This window comes from Polypterus senegalus, chromosome 15 (assembly GCF_016835505.1).
Source record: "Polypterus senegalus isolate Bchr_013 chromosome 15, ASM1683550v1, whole genome shotgun sequence".
Lineage (NCBI taxonomy): Eukaryota > Metazoa > Chordata > Cladistia > Polypteriformes > Polypteridae > Polypterus > Polypterus senegalus.
This window is the reverse complement of record NC_053168.1, coordinates 1,364,838-1,391,733: the sequence shown is the minus strand read 5'-3', so window position 1 is coordinate 1,391,733 and position 26,896 is coordinate 1,364,838. Positions and strand designations below refer to the sequence as shown.

The 26,896-nt window shown below is 46.1% G+C and overlaps 1 protein-coding gene across 2 annotated transcripts in view; it reads right to left on the bottom strand.

The window, feature by feature from the left end:
- The window catches only part of lars2 (leucyl-tRNA synthetase 2, mitochondrial), a 183,961-nt gene that overhangs the window by 43,696 nt on the left and 113,369 nt on the right, over positions 1-26,896 (bottom strand). For both annotated transcript variants that reach the window (XM_039736507.1, XM_039736508.1), the window contains 2 exons: positions 20,413-20,517; positions 6,830-6,945 (listed from right to left, as the gene is read on the bottom strand). In XM_039736507.1, coding sequence (XP_039592441.1) covers positions 6,830-6,945; positions 20,413-20,517 — 221 coding nt within the window. The remainder of the gene's footprint in view (positions 1-6,829; positions 6,946-20,412; positions 20,518-26,896) is intronic.

Sequence of the window (26,896 nt, the reverse complement as noted above, 5' to 3'; positions counted from 1 at the left end):
ACAGACGTCAGGGGGGTCATTCAGCCCACCAAGATCATTTAGTGAAGTACTGACTGGTGAAATTGAAGTTAGTGCTCTAAAGTCCCTTGGGCGCCCACTACTGATGGTACAATATACAGAGATGGACTGTTGGCTGGGCGACCAGTGCCAGCTTTGACTTTTATACAGGACGACCTATCAAGTGTTGGGTGGGCAAGGTGGTCAACACTACAAAAAGGCAGACACCTTAGAGCTCAGGCATGCTGTGGGGGTCCAAAAGCTGGCAGCAAGTGACACTGCCACATTTTCCTAGTAGTGGGGAAAAAAGAGGATATCAAAAGGGGGTGAAAACTTTTTCACAATTATAGTTAAACTTTTTTTTGTTTTTGCCAGTTGGCACTCATAATAAATACCCAGCTACCTGGTGGTGGTGCTGAAGTCTTCAGCACAGCACGTCACCGGGTGAAGCAGCCTTAAGATGCACTGCACAAAATATGCCCACCTGCACCCCTCACTCAGCTTTATCTTAAGACATCTGACCAAAAACAGAGAGACAAAAAACAAAGTCAAGATACCGAAAAGGAAATCTGCCAGGCATGTTGGCTCTGGAGAAGCAGAATGAGGGAGAGCAAAAAAATGTCAGAAGGGCAAAGAGCACAAGAGTCGCCTTTTAAGGTAAAACAAAAACGGCTGCAGAGCTAAAGATGTGCCCGGCGATCCCCCAGGGCCACACTCGTCACCAAGTCTGAACCAGATGGGCCAACTTTAATGTCACTGAGCCAATCGTGCATGTTTAATGACTACGCCAAGTGTGCCTGTTCTTTCACTGCTGTGACAATCTTGACCTGGTGAGGGCCTCATAACCAAAAAATGAGAGGAATGAATTAGCCTGGCATTTTCCACCCTGTTAGAACACCCCCAAGGACACCGAGGGTCTGCCTCTCTGTATGCCATAGCTAGTGAACCTCCAGTAGGGGTCACCCACCCAAATCTGGCTTCCAGCTCTCCTCTGTTGGCTCACATCTCAGACTCCTGAGGCCCTAAGCTGTTACTTAGCAGAGATGGGCCAAGAAAAGATCCTGCTGGGAAGCCCCCCTCACTCAGCCAAGGACATCTGCCTGACAAAGTTCAGTTCTGCTACTGGAAGCTGCAGTCTAGCTTTAAATGGGCACAACTGCACCAGTTAAAAAAAAATCCGCCCTGGTCTGACCAGTGCAGAGTACTACACTGCCCCCTGCAGCACATGGCACCGTATCTGAAACAGTTACACTCGGCCACTAGTGGGCGCCATTCCTCCAAGACACTCTCACTCACCCACCACTGTTGGTGTAGATATTGTCAAGGGGGCGCCTCGTGCACCTTCACGTCACACACTGTAGGCGGGTATCAATGTCAATGTGTGAAACATTGGTTGGTGTTGGCACATCAGGTGAGGCAGAGCTGGGAACAGGAGCTTGCACCCAAGTCTTTAGGAGGAAAGCAGGCCTAACGGGGTGGGGTTGGCAGGATACAGCCTCAATTTAGGTTTGCCAAGTGGTCCAACATGTAGCATCCTTCAAAAAGATGTAAGGGAATCAAATGGCATCACAGGATAATAGACATGATGACTTGGATTGCCATCCATCCTTAAATCATTTAGTGCCAGGCATTGCTCACATCCGCATAGCACAGAAGTAACGGCGTAAAGATGGGAAACGCCATCTTAAGCCAACATGCGACTCTTCTGTGTCATGATGCTGGCACCCAAATGAACCTTCTATTATTAGGATAAGTTCCGTGTCGTACCCATGATGACACTCCCGTGGTGACCACTCCCACAGGCTCCACCCAAGAGGCGAGGCAATAAATGTCTGCTGAGGAATTGGCTAAGGGTGACACACCCCCTCAGCTGATCATCCTTCCAAAGACATCAAAGTTGGGATTTGAACCCGGAGCCATGGAATTACAGACAGCCCTTCTTAGCCAGTTGAGCTGGTGCAGCAGTTTGGCTTCTTACAACGGTGATGGTGCCCCACTATGCCGCAATGCCCACTTGGAATACCACAGCACGGTGATCACTTGTGTACTAAGAAGATGGCAGCCAATCGCTGCTACAACAAGTCCAGTGGAATCGAAATGCTGGTGGTGTCCAAAGTCACACATGTGGAGGTTGGCACACATCTATGAAGCCGACGTCAGTACCCCATACGACTTTGATGCCCACTCTACCTCTCCATAACCAAGTTGCTTAAACTTCCTACCCTCAATGCACTTCCACACACATCACCCTTCCCTCAGACGTATATGTTGATGCCAACCTGGACAAGGTCCCTCATGAATCATTGGCCAACGTCACCAACCACAATGAAGTGACAATGAAATGGCTGGCATTGTTATATGGCATGGGTGACGTTTCCTAAACTCGGGCAGCACACCTGTGTGGTCACTCATACAGTTAAAGGGCACCCCATCACAACACTCCTCCTCCTCAATGGAACTGGAGGTGCCAATCGACAATGAGCAGGCATCTCAATGAGAACTATGTGACTGCTGCCAGCTTACTGCCGCCCCCAGCTGATAAGCTCAGGCCCGACGGACACTTCAACCGAAATGTGCAAAGCCCAGTGAGACGCCAAGTGCTGCCATCCCGGAGATTTACAGTTCTCAGGCAAACATTTGCCAGCTTCCAGCTCCGGCTTGTTTAGTGCGGTCACCATGACAACCGAGGCTACATTCTCCAAGCCCGACCAGCAGAATGAAATGAAATAAAACAATAAAATAAAATAAAAGAGACGAGCCAAAGGGACAAATCCTGCTGCTGAGATGCGCGGGCGTTCATTTGAACAGGTGGGGGCGCACGTCCTTCAGCCCACCCACACTCCCAGTATAATTAACATTAATAAAAAGGCAAAAGAAGTGACATGACTTGGGCTAAGTGTGGGGAGCTGGCCAATGAAATGCCCGACACCAAGAGGGGGGCAACATTCTGTCTAGGAGGGTGTTAGCTGGCATATGCATCAGGACACAGCAGAGTTGCTAGTAGCTAACAGGAGACAAGGAGTGTCACCAGAGGGCACACTCCAGGCTGCTTAATGCCACCTCTCAGGCCAGAGCAGTGGAGTTGCCAACACCTAATGGGAGTCCCAGACCGTCGCCAGAGGGGAACACTTTACACCCACCCGCTGTATACTGTCATGTCTGCAGCCACGGCAGTGTGGTGCCCAACACAGAAATGGAGTCTAGGAGTGTCACCACTGGGCGCTCTCCACAATGGTGTATTCCACTGGTCCAAGAAAAGGAAATGCCCCCCTGCTGATCCCTGGCATGTCTCAAGTCACCCACAGCTCTCTCATCCTCATTATTTAGCCAGAGGCTACACGGTGCACTCCATCCTGGTGAATCTATGGGCAGTCAGTGTTCTGAGAAAGCAGTGTGCCCGCTGATATCTGCCGCTGTATGTCAGGCCACCCACCACCTAATTGCAGTCTAGGGCAGTCAGCAGATGGCACGCTCCAAGTTGGTGCATCCAAGGCCAGTAGATGCCAACTGACGCTCATTGGCATGTCTCGGGTCATGGTAGTGTGGTCCCCTGTGCCCAATCAGAGTACAGAACTCCAGTAGAGGGGGCACTCTCCATTGGTGTGTCCACGGGTAGTAAATAGTCAGTAGTAAGGAGGATGCCCCCTTTATGTACTGTACATTTGGCACTCCCCTTTACCCAGTTCAATGCCACAGATCACAGTCTCTTACAGTTATTCACATCTGTATCTTTTTCAGCATTAACAACACGGGTCACACAGAGTGTCAATGGCAGGGCTGGCTGTGCCACCTGCACTACACTACACTACCAGTCTTACATGGCAGAGCTGTGGTCCCTAACCCAGAATCTAGGAGTGCCACCAGAGGGCGAACTCCAAGTTAGCACATCAAGAACAGTGACTTGAGAGCAGAGAGCGCCCCCTGGTGTCTACTAGCAGGTGTCTGACAGGCACACCTACCACATTTGACTGAAAAGATTTGAATGAGGGGGCGGCACGGTGGCGCAGTGGTAGCGCTGCTGCCTCGCAGTTAGGAGACCCGTCTGGGTTCGCTTCCTGAGTCCTCCCTGCCTTGAGTTTGCATGTTCTCCCCGTGTCTGCGTGGGTTTCCTCCCACAGTCCAGAGACACATGCCAGTTAGGTGGATTGGCAATTCTAAATTGGCCCTGGTGTGTGCTTGGTGTGTGGGTGTGTTTGTGTGTGTCCTGCGGTGGGTTGGCACCCTGCCCGGGATTGGTTCCTGCCTTGTACCCTGTGTTGGCTGGGATTGGCACCAGCAGACCCCCGTGACCCTGTGTTCGGATTCAGCGGGTTGGAAAATGGATGAATGGATTGATTTGCATGGGTTACATGTGCGCCCTTTTCAGTTGGACCACAGGCAGGTGAAGTGCCCTCCTAACTGAGCTTGAACCAGAAGCCTTGCAGTTTAAAATGCTGCCGCCTTAGCCACTAGGTTATGCTGCCAGTCTTGGAGCACATCAGTGGGATTCCCAGTGTCATAGCCATGTGGTGTCCCACATCCAATCACAGTCTAATTCTGCCAGCGAGAGCCCACTACATGCTGATCTGACATAAGAGTGCACCCCCTGGGATGACCAGATGCAGGAGAGGGGTTTGTGGCTTGAAAGTTTGGGATTATGTGGTGAACGGGCATTCCTGTGTTGGTCCCCTGGTGGTAACTGACATTAATCTAGTGGGTCTCTGCACCTTAACAAGAAACGGGCACAAGTGGGCTTCATGGTATGCAGAAGCAGGGAATCCCCAAGAAAAACACGACCTCCCTCTTCTGAACCCACGCTGGCTGTTCCTAATAACTCCTGTCCTTGCCATGTGTTGCTCCATCTTATTTTTAATAATTCCTTCCATTAATTTTCCTGTGATGTTTCACGTTAAGCTTACTGGTCTGTAGTTGCTCTGATCTGCCCTGTCACCCTTTTTATATAACGTGATGATATTTGCCATTTTCCAGTGCGCAGTGACTTCGTACAAATCTGTGTCAAGGGTTTCTATCTGAACTCGCTGGTCTCCTTAGGAACTCTGTGGTAAATCTGATCTGGTCCTGGTGATTTGTTTGATGTCAGCCTATTTAATCTGAGCAGCTCTTCACCCTCCACTGCTTTTAGATCCCTCAGCGCCTCCTTAGTAGTCCCTGTTACTGCTCTGAAGTTATCCACTCGCTCACTTGTGAAGACCTCAGATAAATGTAAGTTTAGAGTGTCTGCTATTTCACTGTCTCTATTTTTTAATCCCCCTTTGCTATTCCTGATGCACTTCACCTCCTCCTCCTCGTCTGTTCTTTTACTATTTAAAGAATCTCTTGGGGTCGTCTCTCGCCTTTTCTGCTCTATTCCTCTCCAACTGTCTTTTAGCCTCCCTGATATCCTTCTTAATGGTGGCCCTCATGTTCTCATACGATTCAATTTGCAGTTATACGCCTTATTAACCCACCGCTGAGTATTTTTTAAATTCCCTACTAATTCCAAATTGAGGTCTGTACCTGTCCTGTATTACATGTCAAACATTTTTCAAACATTTTTAAACCTGCTCCTCGACTGTCTCCACACTTGAAAGCTTATCCCAGTCCATCCTCCTTTGACTTGGCCCTACCAAAGTTCAGCTTTGCATCCGCACTCTCCATTATTTTATGGTCATGTGACCCTAGTGGTTCAATCACCTCTGCACCCTCAATTCTATCCTCATTACTACTGATGAACATCTCTGGGGCGGAGCTCAGCACCAGGGAGGGTGAAGCTGATTGGATCAGCCTCTTCACGATGATGTAAAACTGACACTTTATACTAAAAGGTCATTGGCTGTGCAGTGAATAGCAACTGTTGGGGACACTAAAGGCTAAAACAGGAAATGCTGGCTGAGAATTGAGGATCTTTTGTACAATTGGGTTGTGTTGAAGCTGCCTGGCAGTACGGAGACTAGGGCTCATGGAATATCATGGCCCCCACCTCATAGTCCAAAGACGGGCACATTAGGTGGACTGGCGATACTAAATTGGCCCTAATGTGTGTGTGTGTGTGTGTGTTCACCCTGTGATGGTGGACTGGCACCCTGTCTGGGGTTTGTTCCTGCCATGCATCACAAGCTCCAGCAGACCAATTGATTCAGGACTAAGCAGGTTAGAAAATGATTGACTGTTAAATATATCATTTATTTACACTCAAACATTATGTACATAAAATATGCTCACTTCTCAAATTCAAAGTCAAATTTACGTTCACTTCTTCTAATATCTGTAAACTGCGGGTATTCTTCAGTATCATTTATTAAATATTAGGGGAGAGTGGCATTTGCAGCTTCCCTTAGGGCACCAGAGCCAATGACATTTTTCCCACTTAATGCTGATTTTGGCCCCTTTGGTCGCTGTCTTTATTTTTCTAATACACTGAAATGTCAAATAAAAGGAAAGCTGATAAAGAGAGGAGCAGAGAGGCACCCGCATGTATTGTTTGTAAAGACAATATGGTGGGAGTTGTTTGCTGATACTTCTGGGCCTGAATCAGGAATACAAGATGTTACCTTTGTCAGTCAATAAAATTGAGTTTGACCCTCCACACAACTCCATTAAAGACGATTATCATTAAGTGATTATCATCAACATTTTAAGTGAATTTAAGAATGTGTGGGGCCCACTGGCATGCAGCGAGGTGCCAACACACAGACGGAGCTCTAAATCTACATACGAGGTGAAGTGTGAGCAGGAAGTCTGCAGTCTGAGGCTCAACTTCCCCCAACCGCTAACATCAAACACTGTGCCCGGTCACATCAGCCATAAGTGGGCAGCACACGTCACGGAGCCATCAACATTAAACATTACTGACCTCTCCAGACTGAATGAGACGCTCTGTTCCATCTGGCAGCGTTTCGAACACTCGAGGGTGGGCCAACCCCAGCTTCCTGGACAATGTGGCGTCGTCATTGCTGGCATCTGGGATACCTGGCAAAACAGGAAGGTCATGTCAAAGCCAGTTGGCCAAACTGACGCTCCGGGAACGAGGACCACCCACCGTTGGTGTCATACAGATGAACAGGAAAACAAGGAGACATATCACGTTCAACTTCTCTGTCTGTTATACAGCAGCTTTCACATCCATTTAAGACTCAGTAGCAAAACGATTACACATAATGCCAGTGTTACTCCACTGTTATCCCAGTAAAGCACCAGCCTTAGTGTAGTGGTGACTGGCGTAACATAAGATGGCTCGCTAAACACATCAGCGAGGGCGGCGTGAGCCGTTTCTTCATGCTTTCGCTTTTCTGTGCTCCTAACTGGGGCTGACTTGAGGCCATCGCTGATGAGGTGACCATCAATAACACCATTCGGCCCACCCGGCCCCTCGACCACAGGCCCCCAGTGCAGTGCGTGATGTGAGAATATATGGCGCGCTCCAAGTTGGTGCTTCCAAGGTCAGTAGGTGCCACCTGACACTCATTGGTATATCTGTGTATCCAATCTGAGTACAGAACTCCAGAAGAGCGGGCACTCTCCACTGGTGTGTCCCCAGGTAGTAAATGGTCTGTAAGGTGGATGCCCGCTTCATGTACTGTACATTGGGCACTCCCCTTTACCCAGTTCGATGCCACAGATCACAGTCTCTTACAGTTATTCACATCTGTATCTTTTTCAGCATTAACAACACGGGTCACACAGAGTGTCAATGGCAGGGCAGGCTGTGCCACCTGCACTACCAGTCTTACATGGCACAGCCGTTTCTTCATGCTTACCTCTTTTCTGTGCTCCTAACTGGTGCTGACTTGAGGCCATCACTCATTAGGCGACTGTCAATAATACCGTTCGGCCCACCCGGCCCCTCGACCACGGGCCCCCAGTGCAGTGTGTGACATGTGAATAGGAATCCCACCATTCCACCTTGTAGACACCTCACCCACTCTGGGCATTTTATAGCACCTCTACCATCCATGTGTACACCTTGAATATTTCAAATGGTGCTGACTGGCCAACTGTTCACTGGCTACTTAGTTAACGTCGTATGGCGCCTTTCCTATTAATGCCCACTCCTGCCCGCCTCACTCTTACCAGAGCTTTACTTGATGCACTGCCTGCTGTTCATTTTCACCTCCCTCAGTTTGTGTCGTTTATAGCGCTGTTACCAACTTGAATATCTCAATTCCAGACATCTGCTCCCTAATTCATTCTGTATAACGCCTTTCCCATTAATCCTTACGCCCGTCTCACTCTTCATGTTTCAGACGAATCTGTCAATCTTTACCGTCCCAAGACGCTTCATAAAATTACCGAGGACGGCCTCAGAATCAAATACAGCTCAGCATCTGAATAAATGGCACCTGCAAGGCGCTAAACCGCCACTCTTCAAAATTCACGCAAACACGATCATCCTCTGAGGCGCTACATCATAATTAATGAGCCTTCGCATTGCTCGCAGACTTCACAGCTCGCTCGTGGGTGTGAAGATGTACCACTCCATGTATTCGGGGGTCCCAGAGCTACACGCTGTTACTGTCAGCCTTTCGTTATTAGGATCTGAACGTCTCCAAAGCTCCCACAGGGCGACCACTCCAGAGACGCCAACTCAAAGTCTTTGGTTTCCCTAACCAGGGCTGAGAGGAGCTGAAAAAAAAAAAGCCATCGTGGTGACAATGACAAGCTGCCGTCACAAAAGAAATCACACGGCAAACCATAAAAGAAGACAACTTCTGATTATTACCTGCTGATTTCAGGGGCTAAGCAAGGCTCTGCTGCCAGTAACGGGCGCAAGACGAAAAGTCACCTGTAGGTGTCGCTGCCTCTCTCAAAGGCAGTCAAAAGTTCAGGTCCAAGTGTCCCAATACGAGATGATATTTGAATGCAGATACAAAGTCGGGGTGCTGCGTCTTTGCACATTTGAATTCCATTTGCTTTTCCTTTTCTGTTATTCATACATTTTATGTATTTTTTCTTGTGATGCGTCACGAAGTGCTTATGAATCGGCTTCTGTAACTTAAAGGACACCCATGAAGAAGAAAGTGACGCCAGTAAACACTGCCTTTCACAGAAATGGGGCAGCAATGGTTGCAGGACGTCTGCGGTACACTTGGCTTTTAAGATGTCCTCACAGTCACAAACAGTGAGATCTGGGGACCTCGGAGGCCATGTAATGTCACTGCTGCGTGAAATTCCCTTTGTGCAGCATTCAAACTATCGCCATTCTTACAAAAGGCTTTCACGGTGAACACTTGCTGCGCTCACAACTAATGGCACAGGGGTTCGAACCGAGATCGATCGCATTGGTCCCAGACAACTGCTGACGACGCCCCAGGGTCAACAATACCTACTTCCAAAAATTTCCCATTTCCCTGCTCCATACTGTATAATAAAACCAATACAGGGAGTCCTGGGGGACGGGGTGACCCCCTAATAAAACCCATACAGCCATTCAAGATGTGTGTGGGAGGGTCCTGAAAGGAACATGTAGAGTGTTAAAATGACTCATGGAAAGCACAGGGAGTGGACGGAGGGGGCTTCAGAGGTGGGGGAGTGGGCGGGGCTAGATGTCAGAGTGGCCGTGGGGTGGGCGGGGCTAGATCTCGGAGACAGATATGACTGCTTGGCACTAAATTAGACCTTCGGGGAAGAGCAAGAAGGGCAAAGGAAAGGCGCACTAAAAGAGTATAAAGGCACTAAAGAACAGACAGATATGAAAGGCGCTACACTGGAACCTCGGGTCACGACAGGCCGGAAGTCATTCAGCTAATGGTAATTCGCTCCAAAACTCTGGTCGTGACCCAAACTAATGTCCCCCATAGGATTGTATGTAAACACAATTAATCCATTCCAGACCGTATGAACTGTATATAAATATTTGTTTTTTTAAAGATTTTTAAGCACAAAAATAGTTAAATATACCATAGAATGCACAGTGTAATAGTAAACTAAATGTAAAAACATTGAATAACACGGAGAAAACCTTGAACAGAGAAAAGTAACATTGTAAGAGTTCACACTACAGCCTTACGAACTGCTCGCTGTAAGCACAGGGGAAAAATGAACAACCAAGAAAACTAACCTTGCAGCAAATCACCATGAATCTTCCTGGCTTTCTCACGTAACATCACCTCGCTTACGCTATCCGCTGCAAGTTGCTTCTCGTTCAGCCACCTCTTCCAGCACTTGAGGCCTCTGATTGGTTAACATTGTAACTCCTTTTGCAACATGAGCTGCTTTAATGGCCTCTTTCTGCTTTGGAATACTCGATATCGATTAATAAAGTATCCATCTATCTATCTATCTATCTATATCGTAGATTTTGACTTCTTGTACTCGGCAGCAAGATCAGTAACACGAACGCCACGCTCATACTTTTCAATAATTTCTTTCTTTAATTCGATTTCAATTTTCTTCTCACAAACACTACCACTCTTCACTTGCTTAGAGGCCGTAGTTAACTGCAAAATGAATGCAAAAGCACACGAAATACTGTAGAGCACAAAGAGTTCACAGCGAATACATGCACGTCTGACCGAGAACAATGCACAGGGAGAGACTGAAGACGTGCGGAAATCATCGGCGCGTACGAGCTGGAAGGGAAACTGGCTTGTTCGTCACCCGAGCGTGTGGTCAAGACGACATTTTTGGTTGTAACCCAAGTTGTACGTGTTCAGAGACATTCGTGACCCGAGGTATATGAAAGATTGGTAGATGGGTATGAAATGCTCTAGAAAATGAAGAGACAGAGAAGACACTGTATTAGGGTAGACAGATATGAAAGGCACGATAGAAAAAATGAACTGAAATTGGGAACTTCTATAAAATTTTAGTTCCCCTTTGGGGTCAGATAACGTCAAACCAAATCTAATCTTGCATGAAGACAGCGATTTTATATTAGATACGAGAAAATGGCTGTTAAACTGGAGGAGAGAGAAAGAGAGACATTGATATGAAAGGCACTATAGAATTAACACTGGAACGGAATTAAGAAAAGTGTTAGAAAAGATATGAAAAGTTCAATACAATATAGATAAGTGTAATAGAATAGAGAGATATGAAAGGCACTATAGAATAGAAATTAATTTTAAAAACATGTTATTGACACAAACTGTATTAGAAAAGAAAGATATGAAAGGCACTACATAATAGAGGACCATACAGAGAAGGCACCGCATTATTTTAGGACACTAAATAAGAGATAAGTAGTGAGACAGATGAGGCGCTATATTAGACTGGACAGATATGGAGGCGAGTGTGTAACAGATAAGCTCCGAGTGCACTACAGACAGACAGACACAATATAACAGACAGAATGTCAGGCTGAAGAGACTGATATGAAAGGCGCTATATGAACGACAGGCAGACGTACAGAGAGGCCACTGCTTTAGCATAAGCTGCAGATGACTGGCATCCTTGTGAAACGGCTGATCAAAGTACTTGGTGTGTGGTGCTCTGCTCCGCTGCTTCTTGTGCCCCCTGCTGACACCCTTTTAAATTCAGGGGGCTTGTCTATCAATGACCCCACTATATGGATCATAACTCCTGCCAGCAGAGTGGCGCCACCCCTGGTTCTGTTGCCTGGATGACAGTTCATATAAAAACAAGGCTCTACAACTGAAGGCTTTTTCTTTTTTAATATCTCCAATAACACTCATATCAGGGGGGTACACAACTGCGGACCACTCCACTCCCACCTGGAACAGAAAGGTTGTTAGTTTAATCCATCAGGCACTCCGCTGTTTTCAAATAAAACAGGTAGGAGGGAGGATTACAGGGAGGATCACAATGGAATGCCAGCCCGAGTCCTTGTTGGGTCATCTTGTCCACTTCTCCCCTGGCGCCATGCCCCTAACTCTATACCTGGCGGCTACTGGGGTGCAGAACATGATCAGCCCCTCGGCTCTCACATCCCAGCTGGGCAGATGATGCCACTCAATGACCTCTTTACTAGTTAGAAATATAAACCAAGAGGCCATTACAGCAAGCACCCCGCCTGAGGCATTAAGTGGAGAAGCTCGCTCACAGCCATTCAGCAACATTCACGATGAATAAAAACGGCTCTTTAATGAAGTGAGTCGCCCACAAAGCAAACAGCACCTCCCACACGCCGCCAGTACGACGGGCCCAAATGACCTAATTGAAAATGTGCTTTGATTTCAAGTAATCCAGCTTGGCACCGGGCCTCGGTGTCAAGAGGTCAGGATTAATCCCCCCTGATTAAAAAAGAAAAAAAAGGTTAAGCGGCTGACCTGTGTGTGTGTATGTGTGTGTGTGCGTGCGTTTGTGGCAAAGCGTGTCATTTTAATTGAGACCTCCCGCCGAGGTCTGCCTGCCAACTGATTGACACAACTTATTGGTTTAGCTGACTGATGGCACCAACTGACCCTAGCGGTGTACTAATCAGAAATGGACAGCGGGGTATTTGCACACCTCCAGTCGAGGGATCACCCAGAGAATGATCCAGACAGGCAGAGGTAGGGGACTGAAACCTTGATATTTCAATGTAGCGCCCATCATACTGCTCACCATGACAAGCCACTTGAACCGTTTCAACAGGTGAAATAGGAAGGTTACAGCTGACACTTTAATACTTCGGCCACTTGGGGGCAGCATATCAAGAAAAACAAAAAAATGAACCAGGACAAGCAAATGGATAAATGGAAGAAGGGGGGACCGGGGAGGGGTACAGTCGCACATAAAAGTAGGAGAGCCCTTTGGAATTCCCTGGATTTCTGCATCGATTCCTAATAAAATGCGCTCTGATCCTCATCGAGGTTGCCTTTTTAGACAAACCCAATCCGACTAAACTAATTATACACAGTGCAGCCGTCAATGGACAAAGCAAGCGACCCACTGTGTTAATGTTAAGGGCATCTCCAAAAGCAAACTCTCCAGTAAGGAGACGAGGTTGGGCACGTGGGTGGCACAGGAGCCTCAGCCATTAAATAAAGGCACACAAAGCTCATTTACTGACAAATCCGTTACTTCTTGTGTGAACTACCCAACTGTTGTGAAGTGAAATTCTGCATACACGTTGATAAATATTTTGTATGTCTTTATTTGTAACTTAGACAAAGCAATGGGATATTAGTGTTACATTATTGATAATAACAGCAGTGGTTTAAGAACCCCTTTTTAGTCTCTTTGTAATTTTACAAATGCTTTTAAGTACCATGACGTCCTATTGGCTGTAGGGGTTGGACAGAAAACCTATACATTTGCTGGCTTTACCTCACCTTCTCTCTCTCTCTTACCAAACTGATGAAAGACCATCTCACACACCATGACCTGAAAAGGACAACACAATGAAGAGCACAGCTCGGCAGCCATATTGAGACAGGCATGCGGCCTGTTCTGAAGAAAGCTGACCACAAAGTGAGGTCTTAACTCGAGTAACTAACAAGTCTGTGTGCCGCCTGAAACTACACATCAACATTTATCAGGTTGAATGGTTGCCAATATTCAATTGTACAGTGGAACCTTGGGTCATGACCGTGATTCGTTCCAAAACTCTGGTCGCAACCCAATTTGGCCGTGACCCGAAGTAATTTCCCCGATAGAAACGAGCTGTATGTAAATATATTTTTTTAAGCACAAAAATAGTTAATTACACCATAGAATGCACAGCGTAATAGTAAACTAAATGTAAAATCATTGAATAACACGGAGAAAACCTTGAACAGAGAAACTAACCTTGGAGTCTCTTTAAAAACAAGCGCGGTGCATTCTTTAACTGCTTTCTCGTGCTCGCGCTCTCGATTGCTGCACAGGGAGAGACTGAACACGTGCGGAAATCATCGGCGCGTACGAACCAGAAGGGACACAGGCTTGTTCGTCACCCGAGTGTGTGGTCGTGAACAGATGCAAAAGTCTGGCAAACTTTTTGGTCGTAACCCGAGTTGTAAGTGGTCCGAGACGTTTGTGACCTGAGGTTCCACTGTACTTTGCATATTGTTATTATTTCTGAATGTTATTAATAGTACATTATTTAAATTGTAACTTAACTCCTGCTTGTCTTTTACTACACCTAATTCCCTAATTTTATAAATGTAGAAGGGAAGATGGGGAGAACTCATATGGTACAATACCTGATAAAGAGTGGCGAATCGGTGAGATTGGAGGCGTTCTGACAAAGGCTACACATTCATAATACAAAAGGGAATGCAGAGTGAAATATTACTGTACCAAGGCAAAGCACCAACGATCCAAACAACCGTCACTGAATTATCACCTGCCTACCTGCTGTCACACACGTGCGAGTAGGAGACAGCTAAAGGGCCCGAGTAAGTGTAGTACTACACCACACCAGGGGGTGGCGGAGTGTGCTGACAGTCTCTCTCGGTTCCTTGCAGACAAGTTCCGGGAAATCTCGCCAGGCAGGTCCCGGCACCTCTGATGACATCACTTCCAGCTCCGGCACAGATGACATCATTTCCTCCATCAGCCCTTAAAACCGCCAAGTATTCAGTTGTGTTTTGAACCCGAGTCTTGTGAACATCTCTGTTCAGTAACTTCAGACTTTTGCAGCCAGGATATAACATGCAGGTGGCTGCCCCAAACCTTTATAATGTCTGGAGAGTCTTTCTTCTCACACAACACTACTTACATATTGATTTATTTAAAGAGCTTCTGTAAAAAGCCCAATTTCACCCTGAAACAAATAAAGTTCTGTCTGTCTAGACATCTCCAGGTGCCCGCAGCTAACATCCAGCCTTTGTCTACAGGGTCTCCCAATATCTCCCTAGAATTGCATTTTCTCTCACACCCCAAAGATGCATGTCGCCCCTGAATTGACCTGGTGTGAATGAGTGCGGGTGCTTGGTTTTTGATGGACTGGTTCCTGCCTGGTGCCCACTGTTTTTGGGTGAGGCTCCTTCCTCCAATGAGTCTGTGCTGAAAGAGCTGGGTTACAAAAATGGAGGCAAAGTGGACAGAAGCTAAAAAGAAAAAAGACGTTTAGGTGTTGTGAATGCTGACTTGTGAGGAACTGGGGTGAGTGCTACAGGGCTGGAGGACGTGAAGACAAACAGACATAACGGTGTAAAGCAGCCTTCAGTAGACAACGCAGGGCTTACAGAATGAAATCTGAGAACATGTTGTTCAGTGACTGACTACTTGTCTGTGTTTTAGTTGTTACACCAATCTGCCCGTCACCTATGAACTTTTAAATAAGGGGATTACAGTAGGACAGGACCTGACAGAAAGAGTCAGGGCAGCAGAGGTGTGCCACGTCAAGAGGCCTGCGTGCAGATCAGTGATGAGGGGCCTTAGACTCTTCACAATACACAGCCAGGTCAGCCTTCCCTTTTGCATTTAAAAGTAAAGCGCGGCACTTTTTTGATTTTGAGGGAGGCGCACAGATTTCAGCATCTCAAGGTACCAACAGAAGACCTTGGCCTATCACTTGGACCAGTGCTGCCAAAAACATCAATGAAATGAGGAACACGAACAACATCAGGTCAGCACGGTGGACAGATAAAGTAACAGTGACTCCGTAAGCCAACAATGGCACCCTTGAAATGCAGACATGTCTTGAGCTCTCTGCCAAGTACCTTAGAGCTCAGCTCCACAGACAGATCCTGTGATGTCACCCCTGTAAATGCAGACGTCTTCTTCTGTATTCTCTGCCACTTTCTACACAAGTCAGAACCACCGACAGATACTGAGATGCCACGCATCCTTCAGACGTCTCTGCTGCTCACTCTGCAGCTCAGCACCGCCGAGAGATGCTGTAAGGATGGCACACCGCAAATGCAAACATCAACTGAATTCTCCACCCGTGCTTAGTACTCGCCAGCTCAGCACCAAGGACTAATATTCCAAATGCTGACCTCGTCTGCAGTCTCTACTGCCAAGTCTACAGCTCAGCACCACATACCCGTGCAGCTAAAGCAATGGCGCACTGCAAAGGTGAAATCTCTGCATTCTGCACAATGGACACCATACCCAGAAACGCTGGAGTGCCCGTTTTGTACCACACGGCTACCAAGTGATGTGCGACGTACTGAAATGGAGAACTTGTGTGAAGGTGGGTGGTGTTCTTAATCACATTTATGTTTCTTTACTTAGCAAACACTTTTACTCAAAGTGACTTACAAAAGACTTCAATGTAATCAAGTAAACGTCAGTCTGGGGACTGCTTAGGAACAAGGTGACAGGACAAGGTGATAAAATTGATCATCACAGGTGAAGAGCTCAGAACGAAATGCAAGCTCGTTATGCGTTGTGGAGGACAAAACCTAACAAGGCTGTCGGCAATCAGAGAGAAATCCGCTTCTTAAACTCATTAAGGGAGTCTGAGTTCCGAATGGAGGCACACAGCTTGTTCCACCCGCGAGGTACTCCACAGGACGAGTCTGCACTGAGATCTGATGCCATGTAGAGGTGGCATCACCTGATGGCATGGATGGGGCATGAAGAAGAATGAAGGCTTCACCGAGTGTCTCAAGGTAAAAAGGTGCAAACTTAACACACGCTACAACAGGGAGCCGATGTAGTGATCTGAAAAGAGGGGAGACTCGTGTCCACCTGGGCTGACTGAACCCCACAATTGCTGCTACAATTTGAGTCAACTGCAGTGGCTTGGTGACTGATGGATTCCTCATTGTGATTATATAACATGACTTCTATTTATTTTATTTATGTTCATATATTTTAGTTCTATTTATGTTATTTGTTTGTTTTCTTTTATTCTATTATCGTGAAGCATTCCTATGTTGTTTTAAATAAATTGACATTGACATGCCAGTGGTCCTACCTGAGACAGTTGCAGCAGTCCAGACGTGACGAGACCAAAGTCTGGACCGGGAGTTGTGCTGCATACTCTGTCTGAGATGGGCTGACCTGGTGACGTTGTGTACAGAGAATCTGCAAGGCCGGGAGACCACAGCAACACGCTCCCTGAAGGACAGCTGGTCATCCATCAACACCTCAACATTATGTACTGACTTCAGGGGTGTTGGTGACAATGACAGATGAGCAGAGGTGGGGGGCTGAATTGACAGATAAGAAGGTTTGCCAGGTTAGGCTGGAGATGGTGTTCCTTCATCCATCACTAATAAACTGGGAATTGCGTGTGTACAGCATGGAGCACATTTGTATTTTTATATCCACACACACATACAGCATAGGGGCAGTGGTGTGGCAAACGGCTGGGGCCCTTACCAGGCCAGGACGCCCCGACAATGACAGGACTGGGGGAGAGAGCTGATTTAGAGGGCATTACCTCCCCCGGAGCACTAGGAGGCAGCGGTGCCTTGGACTCCCACAGGGCTCCTTGGGAATTAGAGTTTGGAGTAACCCAGCTGGGTTCTGTTGGCGCTGCCAGGGGGTGCTGCAGGAACTGCTGAGTCTTGTTTGACAACACTTCTGCCGGAAGGAGGTCGTTGGACACCTGGAGTGCTTCCGGGTGTCCTAGAAAAGGAGCCACACACCACTATTCTCTGAGCCAGAGTCAGGTAGAAGAGGACAAAGCTTTCTGGAGGAGGAGTGAAGGCAGAGAGAAAGGAAGAAAAAGACAAAGAGAACTGTGCTTGGTGTGCTTAAAAAAAAAGAGAAAAATGAAAGTGTGTGCCCAAACCTGTGTCCTGTACCTGGCTGTGTGGGGTTTGGATGGCAGGAGCGCCCCCTGAAGGGCACAGTCATTTATAAGGAAGATGTCACAGTGCTGGTCATTTAGGAATTTGGGGCACTACTGGCTCACTGCTCTCAGACAAAGAAAAAACAACTGACGTGTTTAGAAGTAATTCTTTCACACACAATAAAAAAACAGACATAACCGCTGGTTTCCTTGGTATTTGAAATCCTGGAAATGATGTTCAAAAAATTTCTTAAAAAAATGAGAAGATTAAGACATTTTCTAAATATGCAGCATAATGAGAAATTAATTCCTGCATGTATTTCTAGTAGGACTGGTTACTGCAATGCGGTGTTCACTGGCAGCTCATTCAAAATGCTGCTGTAAGAATCATTACAAGAACTACAAAGTATGAACACATACAGTACCTGTGGTAAAGCTTAGGGCTGATTTCCAAATCCTCCTTCTTACATATAAAGCTTCAAATGGCCAAAGCCCCGCTTAGTTATCTCAACTACTCACTACTTACAAACCTGACCACACACTGTGATCTCAAGATGCCAGCCTGCTTATGATTCTGAGGATTAATTAAATAACAGAGGGAGGTCGAGCTTTTAGTTAGAGGGCCCTGAAGCTGTCTGCTTCTATAAGAGATGCCCCTTCAGTTTCCGCTTTTACTCACCATTTTAGCCTGGCATACCCTGACTGGAGCTGCGGACCAGCTGTGCACACTGCGTTTCTGTTTGTTAGTCATTTGCACATAAACAGACGTGTCACAATATCTTGAGACTGTTACTGAACCTCCTCTAGTGTGTTTCTCTTCTCGGTATCTGGATGTGACACTTGCTGGCTCTAATGCATACAGAAAAGTCATCTGCAGAAAGCAGACATCAGATGGAAAGACCCTCTCATCAAGCTGGACGGCCAGCACAGACCCCCCTGCAGAAAACCCAGCAGCAGGCAGGTCTCCAGGATCGTCACTGTGACTTTGACTTTCTCTTGCACAGTTTTAATCTCCACTGTGGTCAACAGGACATGCTCATGGACTGATATTGCTGGTTTCCATTTATGTTTAAATCAGTTTTTTCCCTTGTTCTTTATATGCTTTATAGGTGTAGCAGTTCTGATTTTAGTAATCGGTATCATCTGCACTTGTATTTTACATCACAATCGTTCACAGCACTCGGCGCCGGCACTCAGTGAAGAGCACTACACAAAAAATAAGTTGTATTGTATTGTATTGAAAAGACCAAGCAACAGTCGGGAAAAAATGAAAATTCCTCGTGGACAGTCAGGGTCCATTCAGGTCATCCGGTTTGGCACTGGTGAGCTCATCTCAACATTGATGGACTGAAAGTCAGAAGTCTACGTGACCATCATCATCAGGTCCTTCCATGAAAACCCTAAATCCAAAGAGGACTGTCTGACTTATGTTAGGTAGATTGACCAGAGGGGACTGGACTGGTGGTCTCGTGGTCTGGAATCCCTGCAGATTTTATTTTTTTTACTCCAGCTTTGGAGTTTTTTTTTTTTGTTTTTTCTGTCCACCCTGGCCATCGGACCACCTTACTTATTCTATGTTAATTAATGTTGACTTATGTTTATTTTTTATTGTGTCTTCTATTTTTCTATTCATTTTGTAAAGCACTTTGAGCGACATTTTTTTGTATGAATATGTGCTCTATAAATAAATGTTGATTGATTGATTGATTGATCTCTATCTCTATCTTTATATTTATGCAGTCAGTCAGTCATTTGTGACGTTTCTAATCGTATTCCACCTCTGAACGTGTCACTCGGCTCCTCCCTGTACTTGGTGAAGAGTCCTTCACAAAAACGAGATCAAATTTTCCACACCACCATTTTTTTTAACCCTTGAACTGCCACATACTGGGGGGGCAGGTTAATGCACCCCCTGGATGCTAAATACTATTTTGCTGCACTTTTTAAGGAAACGTCACAATTTGCCAAAAAAAAGTGAAATTTTAACGGAACGCAAAGAGCATCACAATTACTGCAACAAATGATCATTGTGCACACTGCCAATGAACTGTAAATACTATTAAGAAAGCTACTGGAACAAGCTGTTATGATATATACAAGGTGAAACTGACACCATTGATGACATTCAGCACATCACCGAGCCAACTGTGCTTGAACTGGCAGCACGCGAGCACAAAGAGGCCAACACTGAGGCTGGCATGCCAGTCTAGTGGATCGGCTCAGTCCCAGGGGGTGGCAGTGGTCATGAACTGGCTGCTCAACGAATGTGCGGCACAAACTGATCAGCTGCGGTGAGCTGGCAAATTGCACTGGGAACCGAGTATAGCCGGGTTAAAGTGGGGTACCACTATTATAATGGTTGCTATGATGCAGTGCCCTGTCACTAGGGGGCGTGGCCTTGGAAGTCACATATAATGACATCACCGGTGCAGTCAGCCAGTGTCCAAGACTGGGGATTCAGCCACACAATTCTTAACGCGTGTGCTTGTGTTGGGGTTTCAGATTAAAAGATTTTTTTGCCTCATTTAAAGACTTTTGGATTAGATTAGCAATTAGACTTTTGGTGATCATGTGATGCTGTCTTACTGGTTTGTTCAACAGTTGCCCAGTCACTGCCCCTTTTCTCTGCCTTTGCCTTCCTGTCAAAACACTAAGTGGACATCAGACGCCACTGTGGGACGCCACGACTCGAGCTGCCCACCCTTTTTATGCCCGACTGGGGCAGATGGCTATTTACAGTTTCGTGTCATTTCTCCTCTCTTTAGACTATTCTGAGGATCACCAATAAGGGGCACCATAGGACCGCATAAGATGATGCAGACGATGATGATTTGTGGAAACTGCAAATAAAAAAGGAAGAGTATTTATAGACTACGTACCAATCATGGTGTCCAGGTGCCCAGGAAACTCGAGCTTAGAGCTGATGACAACAGGAATCTCCATGCCAGTCAGTGGGTTCACTGCGGTCACCGAGGTCAGGATATCTGCAGATGACAAACAAGGCACACGTCCTTAGTCTGCTGTGACCTGCCCTACCTCATCATCATTAATGCAACACTTGTGTCAGGAGGCAGCAGCCGGCAGAGACGGCCTTGTGGGATTCCCAATTAAAAGCACAAAGGCAGCGGGAGAGGAGCTGGAGAGGTCTGATGCATGACGCCAAACAACAAGGCAATCTGAGAAAAATGGAACTGGTAAAACAAGTGGCTGCCCTCAGCGGTGTGATGTGAGAGTTAAAACACGGGCAAGTGGAGAGCTGCACCCTCCGTACCCGTGGCCTCCTCTTACCACCTTCTGCTTCTTGAATGTAAACGTCACATACAGGTGACATCTACCAAGCCAGACAGCAGAGACTTGGGAGTTACTCGAGAAAATAATAAGGGCTCAGATTTCATCGTAAGCAAAAAAAAAAAAGGAATCGCAAACAGGAAGTTAGCAAGTCCATAAAATGACATCCATTACTCACCTGCATGGCACTATATAACAAGCAGGTCCCTCATTAATTGCAGCTTGTTCTTGGTATTCCAGCTCCTGTATAATCCATTTCTGTTTCTATTTACCCAACAGGTTTAAATCACACATGAAGTGCGCCCCCTGTTGGAGTCATTGGGACGTACGTCCATACGTGTCGAGTGGCTTTCATTCTTGGCAATCATTGGTCGAGTCTTAATGCCGTTTTAGTTTGTATACGCGCTCTGTATGTATGATCTGATAGTACATCATAAGCGTTATGTTCACTGCGATATTACAACATTCACGAGCAGGACCTGAGAGAGACGCCGCCGCGCACGTGTCCGCGAGCTGTCGGAAGTGGCAGAGCCACACATGGCTAACAAATCTGAACTGAGTGCCCCTGGCTCGGGGGATCAAAAAACGGAGACCCCTCTGTTCAAGTCCATTGAATCCCCACCCAACGCGACAGCCCCTTCTTCTTCTGTCTCTCCCACTCAAAAGGGAGCGTTACAATATTTCACTTATTTGTACCAACTCTCAGTATTTGTTCCCCTTTGCGTATCCTCTGCTTTTGTACATTTGTCACAATGAATGACTTCAGATCTTTACACAAAAACAATACCAGATAAAGTGAATCAGAGTAAACGCAGAACACCGTTTTTAAATTGCTATTTGATATATTTAAGTTATCCTGCATTAATAATATGGCAGCACGGTGGCGCAGTGGGTAGCGCTGCTGCCTCGCAGAAAGGAGACTCGGGTTCGCTTCCCGGGTCCTCGCTACGTGGAGTTTGCATGTTCTCCCCGTGTCTGCGTGGGTTTCCTCCCACAGTCCAAAGACATGCAGGTGAGGTGCATTGGCGATTCTAAATTGTCCCTTGTGTGTGCTTGGTGTGTGTGTGTGTGTGTGTGTGCCCTGTGGTGGGCTGGCACCCTGCCTGGGGTTTGTTTCCTGCCTTGTGTTGGCTGTGATTGGCTCCAGCAGACCCCTGTGACTCTGTAGTTAGGATATAGCTGGATGGATGGATGGATTAATAATAAAAATATAGCATTTTACTTATATAGTGCCTTTCCAAAGTTGACATCTTAGCCAGCAGAATGCCAGGCAGCCCCAGAATGTCTTGCGCCAAATGAATTCCTCTTGTTGATTTGTTTTCTTCCTTTTCTTTTCCTTTTTTCTTATCACTAACTAAAGGTTAAAGGTACAACTGCTACTGGACATGTTGATCCTCCTCACTTGCCTTCGGCTGCATGGCCTTGACTTAGAAAAGCCTGAATGTTAATTGAAAGGACGCAATTAAAAGAAAGCATAAAAAATGGTGGGATGGCAGCCCTCATTTTCATGCTAAAGGGGCTCTCGCCTTCAAGCCCCCTCGCTAAACTGGCCATTTCAGGCTGCACATGCACACACTCACAGCCGAAGGTATAGAGGACTCTGAAGGGCCAAAAGAGCCAACGTCATGAGCTGGGCACAGGCTGGCACCACCCGGCATGAAGACAATGCCACAGACTATGAGAGGCACAAATGACACTCGGCACAAGAAAGGGAAACTGCTGAAGGAGACAAAGCGGAGGGCTGCTCTGAACATTTTAATAATACATTAAATGACGGATTTATTTTGTCTTAAATGGTTTATTTTGAACACCACCTGGTGGGGCTGCACTCCACCGGCCCTTAATGCCCACCCGCCACTGGCACCATTTGAAAGGTGGGATTAGTTACTCCCGTCCCTAACCAGAATACGGTCTGCATGTCGTCCACAGATTCATCATCACAGCAGGTATGCCGCATAGCAGGCATTGTTGTAAGGAAAGGCTTTGGGATTCGCACATAATTAATTAAATCCTACACACCACTGTGGGAGGATGACAGATTGAATTGTGGCCATGTTCAACATGTTCATTACGTAAGAGAAAATTAGATTACACTCAGACATCACAGCCGACCCCCCAAATCCGATTTCTCTCTTTAGTCCTATCGAGGCAAATCCCAGACAAATGAAATTCATAATCCGCACCAGGCAGCCTCTCGGATTTTTGTCCTCGAGTAACACCAGATGGCAAAAAAAAAAAGAAAGAAAGAAAAGAAAAGAAAAGACACCATTCTTAAGAAAATGTCACCGAAACGACTCAAAGGGACAACTTCCCTTTCACCATAATCGGTGTAGCAGCATTTGGAATATTCACAAGAATGAAGTGCATGCGGTTAATTTAATGAACAACTAATAATTCATCCCCGGGAACACATTTCTAGACTGAACAAGTCATGTTCCACAACAGCACGCGTATTTTTGACTTCCTTTCATTTGTATTCGAGTGACAAGAATGTATTTTAAATGTTATAAAATGGCATCTTTCACTTTCACAGTGGGTTATAGGAGCAGCGCAGGTCTCTCCCTGGCAGGGGGGCTCGCTCAGGGTGACCTGGTGTTTCCTGGGGTGCTCCAATGATCTGATGGCGTACTTCATTTTTTCCAGGCTGCATCGTGGGCTTTACATAAAAACTACGTGCGTAAACCTGGGCTTTTAAAACGCAAAGAATTTGTTTCTTTTTTTTTTTTTTAATTCTGTGTTATTTCTACTGGTCTTCAAAATGAATTACGCTTACCCACAATTCCATTTTATTCTTTCTTATGGGTGTCGCTGCTATGATGCATTGGCCAGATGTCAAGGGGACACTTCAGTGCAACCGTATTTAACAAAGCGTAAGTCGTCTTTATGCTGTGACACTTCATCTAAGTCCGTGGATTCAACCCCAAAAATCATTTATGAGTTATGGTTATATTTTTGACTATGATTAAAGTCTAACACTTTGACCCTGATTATGTCTTTAATTCCCTGTTCTTGACTTACTGCTGCGTCATTACTGCTATGCATATTAAGCCTTAGTTATTAGTGTCTTGACTTTTGCTGTCCCATTTTCACTGTAATTCATCATAGACTTTCTATTATTACTGCTGGCTGCTCAGCGCAGCCCAGGGCTGTCATGACACTGAAATTCCTCACTTCAGTGCAGGACTTTGAAAAGGCATCAATATTTGATACCAGTGGGTGTGAGGCAGTCGGCTGAGGGACGCACACCAAACTGTGTTGTCGTGTTAAGAGACGGGGGAACGATCTGGACGAGAACAGGACACTCAGCCCAACAAAGCTCACCACTCCAACCCACTTCATTCTTCTAAAATAACATCAAGTCGGGTTTTCAAGATCCCTAAAGTCCTGCCGTCCATCACACAACTCGGTCGCTTATTCCATGTCTGTGGTTCTCTGGGTGAAGACAGACTTCCTAATGTTTGTGTGAAATTGACCTTCACAAGTTTCCAACGGTGTCTCTGTGTTCTTGATGATCTCATTATGAAGTCACCGTCTTGATCCACTGCACTGATTCCCTTCATAATTTTAAACACTTCAGTCAGGTCTCCTCTTCATCTCCTGTATAGGCTCAGCTCCGTTAATCTCATCCCCTGCAGCTCTGTACTCAGCCTAGTTGCTCTTCTCTGGACTTTTTCTAGTTCTGCTATCTCTGGTGGGCCCAAAAGTGCCCCCCGTACTCCAGATGAGGCCTCACCAGTGAGTTATAAAGCCTGAGCAGAACCTCCTGTGACTTGTACTGCACACATCAAGGCGCTATATGACCGGACAGTCTGTTAGCCTTCTTCATGGCTTCTGAACACTGGCTGCCAGCTTAGACTTTTAAGTGCACTACGACTCCAAAGTCCTTCTCATAAGGTGGACTTCTGATTTTCAGACCTCCCATTGGGTATTTAAACCTCACATTTATTCTTTACATTTACTGACATTAAATTTCATCTGCCACAAATCAGCCCAGGCCTGTCTGCTGTCCAAGTTGTCCTCTGTAAAGACTCAATGGACTCAGGATTATCAACCAATCCATCGAGCACACTTAACCAGCTTGTTATTTATATTCCTGTCCAAATCATTTCTAGACTGTATATTAAAGATAGCAGCAGTCCCAGCACTGACCCCTCTGCTTCCAGTCTTTTAGCCAATTTTGCTCCCATCTACTTGCCGTCCCCTGAACTCCCACTTCTTTTAGTTTGATGCCAAACCTCTCGTGTGGCTCCTTATCAAATGCTTTCTGAAAGTCAAGACTAATGATATCATATGATGCTCCACTTTACGCTTCTGGCTTGTATTAACTTGCTATTTTAGATTTATTACTTTTCATATTGTATATTGCATTTTCTGTTATGTTTGTAATGATGTTCTGTCTTTTTAAATGGGCCTCCATTTGTTGTTCTATGTGGGTGGAGCCCCAGGGGGTGTGGTCAGCAGGACATCACCAGTGCTGGCTCCTCCCTCTAGCCCACAGTAAAGGAGTCAGCAACGGTGCACTGAGGTGTGAAGTCGTGACATTCGTCTGTCTGTCTGTCTGTCTGTCTGTCTGTCTGTCTGTCTGTCTGTCTGGTTACTGTTTTTGTGTGATTTTCTGGCTTTTCTGATGATTTCTGCTCTTTGTTTGGGGACTCATCTGCCTTTTAAGGCACATCGTTTTTACGCTTTTGAGAAGTTTTGCTCTGTTCTATGTTTGTTAATAAATGTTTCAGTTTATAAAGATTACTGTCATGAATCCGGTTGAAGTTATATGTATTTTACGTTTTATTTTGTTAATTTTAAATTATTATTTCTTCTCAGGTCTTTATGTTCTCATTTGTACATTATTCCAATATACTTATTTTTATTATCAACATTTCAGCTTATCAGACAGCCAAAATGTAGGTTTGTTTGTTCTGAATCAGGGGTCTCAAACTCGGTTCCTGATTCAGCTATTAGTTGGCCCATTACTGCTACTATTGTGTCGTTGTGATTGAGTTGCCTTTTAATTGTTTCATTTTTATATTTAACAATCATCAAACAATAATGAGATACAAGCAAGCCACTGAGTGACCAGGCTAACTGCGGTCCGGTGCACAATACGGATCTTCAGAGAGCATTTGGATGGTGAGCTTAAAAAATTCATTCTGGAAACAACTGGGGTGGCAGTGAGAGGCACAGAGAGCCGTGGAACTGGAAAATGTTAACAGCTGAACTGGAATGACAATGGTGGCCCTACAGGACTGTTTGAGCCCCTTGAGTTAGCTGGTGCCTTGTTGGCTGGCTTTGCATCTCTTTTTTGGTTTGCTGCTGATTAAGGAAAAAAAAAAAAAAAACAATTAAAAGATGTCAATTATAATTAAGTGAAATCAGCAGCAGTAATTGGTTACTAATTAAGAAAGTGGCTCAACAAAAACCTGCGGCCCTCCAGGATCTGACAACGCTGTCCTCTGCTGAAAGTCAAAAGCTAACTGTGAACGGCAGAGTAGTGAGTGACAGGAGGCTGGGAGCGGGCCCTGTGTGTGTGAGTGTGTGTGTGTGTGTGAGTGAGTGAGTGTGTGTGTGTGTGAGTGAGTGTGTGTGAGTGAGTGTGCACTGTGGTCTAGAAGTGAGAACTCACAGGCCAAAGTAGGAAGCGGATAGAATCCATACTACAGAAAACGACTATTGATATTGTTTCAAAATTTGGCCGCAGTGGGTAATGCTGTGGACGTCCAACCCCGAGGTCGTGGGTTCAAATCCCGCTACTGACACTATATGACCCTGAGCAAGTCACTTCAAGTGGAAAAACAAAAGAAATGGAACCAACTGTGTCTCAAATGTTATAAGTTACCTTGGATAAAAGCGTCAGCCAAATAACTATCCATCCATCCATCCATTATCCAACCCGCCATATCCTAACACACAGTCACGGGGGTCTGCTGGAGCCAATCCCAGCCAGCACAGGGCACAAGGCAGGAACAAACCCCGGGCAGGGCACCAGCCCACCGCAGGACCCACACACACACACCAAGTACACACTTGGGACAATTTAGGACCACCAATGCACCTCACCTGCATGTCTTTGGACTGTGG